General features: G+C 42.8%; 1 protein-coding gene across 1 annotated transcript; it reads right to left on the bottom strand.

Moving 5' to 3' along the window:
• Positions 1-351: 351 nt before the first annotated feature.
• Positions 352-3,467, bottom strand: LOC141757517 (T-box-containing protein TBX6L-like). The gene is made up of 9 exons (XM_074618044.1): positions 3,297-3,467; positions 2,824-2,968; positions 2,522-2,624; positions 1,707-1,871; positions 1,463-1,609; positions 1,260-1,336; positions 1,000-1,073; positions 649-862; positions 352-559 (listed from the first exon to the last, which is right to left on the bottom strand). The coding sequence occupies exons 1-9, from the start codon at positions 3,310-3,312 to the stop codon at positions 352-354; spliced, it is 1,149 nt and encodes a 382-aa protein (XP_074474145.1). The 5' UTR covers positions 3,313-3,467.
• Between the last annotated feature and the right edge of the window lie 829 nt (positions 3,468-4,296).

Here is a 4,296-nt window from a genome sequence, read left to right as displayed (position 1 = left end):
TATGTTATTCTTAACACTTATTTCCCAGCTGACTATATATACTGTATGTATATATATACACCCTAACACATAATGTATCTACTTTAACACAGATAACGGTGCAAGCTCAGACTGAGCTCAGGGTCTCCAGATGAATAGGATTTTTGTCCAGTGAATCTGACAAAACATTAAAGTTACTCCAACATACGGAACAAGCTCTCAGAAATACATGAAACTTTATACACAATTATACACTTTTAACATAAACTAATAAACTACTGGAGTGGCCTGGTCCACTCATATTAGCAGCATTACCTCAAGGCTTTAGTGGTTACATCCTCCATCAATCAGGAGTCACCGTTGTTGCAAAGTTCACCAACACGAGTAGGAGAAGAGCGGGTACTGGCTCCAATCTGCTGCATGGCTGTGGTGGTGAGGATGGTGGTAGTAGCCATGTTGTTGGGGGTTGTGTTCGGCCGTGGCGGGTGGATGAGGTGGTGGTGGTGGTGGTGGTTGGACGAGGGTGTGTGCCGCCTGTACGTCATTGCAAGGCAGTGGGTATCTGGTGTACTCTAGAGATCTAGAGAAATTAAAGAGTGAAGGTTAAATTTCATGGATCATCACTTTGCATTTTAATTTTAATGTCATCCTGGGTATCTTAAATCATACCTGTAGGGCTGGTATGGCACGGATGCAGGCACCATCTGTTCTTCACAGCTGTAGTCATACTCCTGCAGCTCCAGGGGCTCAGCGTGTAGACTCTCAGATGGGTCCTGCTCTACAGTCAAGGCTGAAAGGTCACCCCCTTTCAATTGCTGCTGTGTGGAAGCCTCATTCTTCCCTGCCTCCACTGAGGGAGAGGTGAAGGGCATCCTCTGCAGGCCTGAAAGGGAAATACAATGTTGAATAGGACTGGCACATTGATTTGGGAATACCTTTTCATACTACCTGGAATTGTATCTGTTGGTGCAGTAGGATTTCATACAAGTAAACATTTTTATAATAATTACAAAAACTTACCAGGAGGACTGTCGCAAAGATCTTTCCTTTCCAGTGTGGCTCTTTTTTCAGGAGGGCTTCTATTTGAACGACACCTATAGAAAAAAAAAAATAGAACATTTAAATCATTTTATAACACTTTTTCCTGATTTCATTTTTCACTGTTGTTTATCTTGATAGTTGCCTAAAACTATGTGGTAATTACAAATGTCTGTCTTTAATTTACAGAAGACTACAACAAAAATAAGTCATTTCATAGTAACAATTTGATTTATTCCTACCTTTTGCTGTGGGAATGGGTACCTCCCTCTCTGAATCCCTTAGCAAAGGGGTTATGGTCGATCTTCAATTTGGTGATCTTAAAAAGCAAGAATAGATAGTATAGTCAAACTGTTAGTGGTGCAGTGTGTGTTTTGTTTTAATCAAACAGAAATACCATCACATTTGTATTGGGTTTTCATAAAACTGCTGTACAAGTCCATACCTTTGGGTTTTGGTAAGCGGTCACTGCAGTGAAGGTGGTCTCTGGATAGGAGAAGGTCTGAAATGGACCCCAGCGGATAGTGTAAGGACTGTCTGCCTGGGTGATGTGAAACCTGGGGTAGTAGCGATGCATGGAGTGCAGGATGATCTGAAGGATAAGAAGAGCAAAATTGAGTATAAAGTGAAAAAACATACATAGCATTAGTATAATCACTTTGACTCTGTGTGTGAAAGTGTGTCTTTACATGGCCGTGCTGATCCAAGGTGTTGTTCGTGAGCTTCATCCTGAGAAAAGACAACGGTTGTTTCATCCAGTGACTTCCTGGGGCAGGGGAGTCCGGGTGCATGTATGTCCGACACGGGGGCTGGGGTTCTGATTTCCCGGCGACCTCCCACTGCTCCTTTTTCCACTACAGAGAAATGGGGGAGGGCGGGATGCAAGGTTATCAAGTGTGAAACCGGAGGACATGTCTGATTAATCAGAAGTCTTCATGAAGCATGAAATTCACTTCATAATGGCTGGTTCAATGCAAGAGAGCTGTGGTGCATGAAAATGTCTTTGTTGGCAGGATTCATTGCAGGGCTATTCTTCACATTGTGGAGGTTTTCTATCTTTCTGGTCAAGTATGCTAATCATTAAACCATCACTGTTTCTACAGACTCACCACACCTCAAAAACTCCAACTCTTCCAATGCTCCTACAGTCCTTTCCTTTTATCATGTACCTCTTTTTTTCCAAGTGTGTGCTAAAAGCAAGATCCGTGGCCAAATGGGCCACAGCAGTTGGTGTAAGAGTCGTTGAGTGTGTAGATGGCCGACTGCTCCTCATTCACCGATCTTGAATGAGGAGGGATGCTAATTGATTGGGCCTCCAGCCGAGAGTGCACAAACAGGAAGCAATGAAAGGCTTTGATATGCAGCGGTGAATGGCCCAGAGTGGGCAGGCCCGTGTCTGGCTGCAGCGTTTTACATACTGCAATCTGCTGGGTTTTATTCCACCAAATGTTGTCAACAACAGTGCAAACAGGATTCAGTTTTTGTTGCATATATATACATTTACCTTGTATTTGAAGGTGTCTGCAGGGACCATATCCACCATGATGACGTAATTGGCAAAAGGTTGGAGGCCAGACAGGCGGATGCTGCAGTGTGGAAACATTCTCCTGTAACAACAGAGTCAGTGAATGGTTTTAAATCTTTTTTTTTTTACAAAAGTTTGTGAAATAGGTGCAGTCAAAGTCTCTGCTCTGTAACTATAGCATAGGCAATACTTTAGGTTTTATGGTGATGAATGATACAAAGCACTACTGGTATTCTCAGAAAGCAAAGTGTGGTGTAATTCAGTGGCCAGCGTCGTTATACCTTCCATGCTTTGTTATAATCATCTCTGTTCCGATGCTGTGAAAGGACGTCCAGAGATCAGAGTTCTCCAGGGTCATCCTGCAGCCCTGCTGGTATGAGTCAGCTGCTGGAGGGGACCGGGGCATGCTCAGATGGGACTTGGAGTCTGGTGGAGCAAAAATATTTAGTTTATAGGAAAAACAGGAAAAATATATGATCACAAAGCATACAGAACTTGAGACATCATATGATAGATCAGGATAATTTTGCACCCCCTATTTTATTTATCAGTTTCTCTTCAAATCAGTAAAATAATAAAAAAGATGATGCATTTTTTGTGGTGTAAAGTAAAGCAAAATAAACAACTATTTAACACTTCACGGCCAATTGCATCTTGCATTTGTGACTACAGCCTGAAATGACCAAATAATTACAGCCCAGTGTCACATTGCAAATGCATGCTCATACAGCATAGTCAAGGAGATCAAACTTACCAGAGATGTGTTGCATGGTCCTACGTCCTCCTACTATCAACACCAACCAACGCAGGAGTCTTGAGACAAAGTGCTGCTTTCAGATGTTCTCACAATGGAGTCAAATACACCAGGGGTCTCTATCCTTGAAAAGTCTGAGCCTTGAACTTCATTGGTCACCACAGAAAGGGTGGGGTCTGAATGGGGGGGTGGGGGGGTGGGGGGAGGGGGTGTAGTCGGAGCAGACTGGGGGGGGTGGGGGGGGGGTGGAGAGGGGCAGGTGAGAAAGTTACCTGTTGTTGTTCAGTTGCCATTGTGTAGGACTGTGTGTAGACAACAGTAGCCATGAAAGAGATGTTTCGATTTTATTCTAATATCTTTAAATAGATATGAAAGATAATCTCTTAAATGGGAACACAAACATATGTAATAGGATAGTGTGTCCATTCTTGATTTGCTCTATTTACTCTGTTTGGCCTGGTTGTTGTGATCTTTTGAACAGACTTTTACTGATTGAAAATCGATCACAACAATGGCTTCTATGATATTGTAGATACTACACAAAGACATCATTTTCCACCTGGGACTTGGTTGGGATGATCTGGCAGTGCTCACTTATACACTGTTATATACTGTAGGCCTGAAATGCATAAAAGATCGTCTCTCCTGCCAGTCCAAGTTGAAGGACAGTGAGCTGAATTTCAAAGTGCCCCCGGGGGGATGGAAGAGCAGACAGGTCCCTTCCTGGCAGCTCTGGTTGTGTATTGAGAACAAATCAGGAGATTACAGAGGTGATTGGAGTTGCGGTGTAGCCTTGACAATGCTTCTAATCCTGTGAGGCCATTTGGCCCTGCACCCCTTTAGAGGACAATGTTCAAAGTTTACAGCCCAATGAATTTAATCCTAAATGAATGTCTTAATCTCAACAACTTTTGGTCCAACCGACAGATCTTAATTTTAAATTCAACCGGAGGTCTCAAAGTTTCCAAAGATACCAAATATGTCAGGCTGTTTTTTTTGA

Source organism: Sebastes fasciatus, chromosome 19, assembly GCF_043250625.1.
Source record: "Sebastes fasciatus isolate fSebFas1 chromosome 19, fSebFas1.pri, whole genome shotgun sequence".
Taxonomy (NCBI): Eukaryota; Metazoa; Chordata; class Actinopteri; order Perciformes; family Sebastidae; genus Sebastes; species Sebastes fasciatus.
The sequence above is the reverse complement of the archived record's forward strand: the minus strand, read 5'-3'. Positions and strand labels throughout refer to the sequence as shown.

Bases quoted from the DNA above. Each gene is read 5' to 3' on its own strand.
- LOC141757517 (XM_074618044.1), bottom strand. The intron at 1,074-1,259 runs GTAGGAATAAAT...TTTTTTCTATAG, and splicing joins ACCCATTCCCACAGCAAAAG to GTGTCGTTCAAATAGAAGCC. The intron at 863-999 runs GTAAGTTTTTGT...TTTCCCTTTCAG, and splicing joins TCTTTGCGACAGTCCTCCTG to GCCTGCAGAGGATGCCCTTC.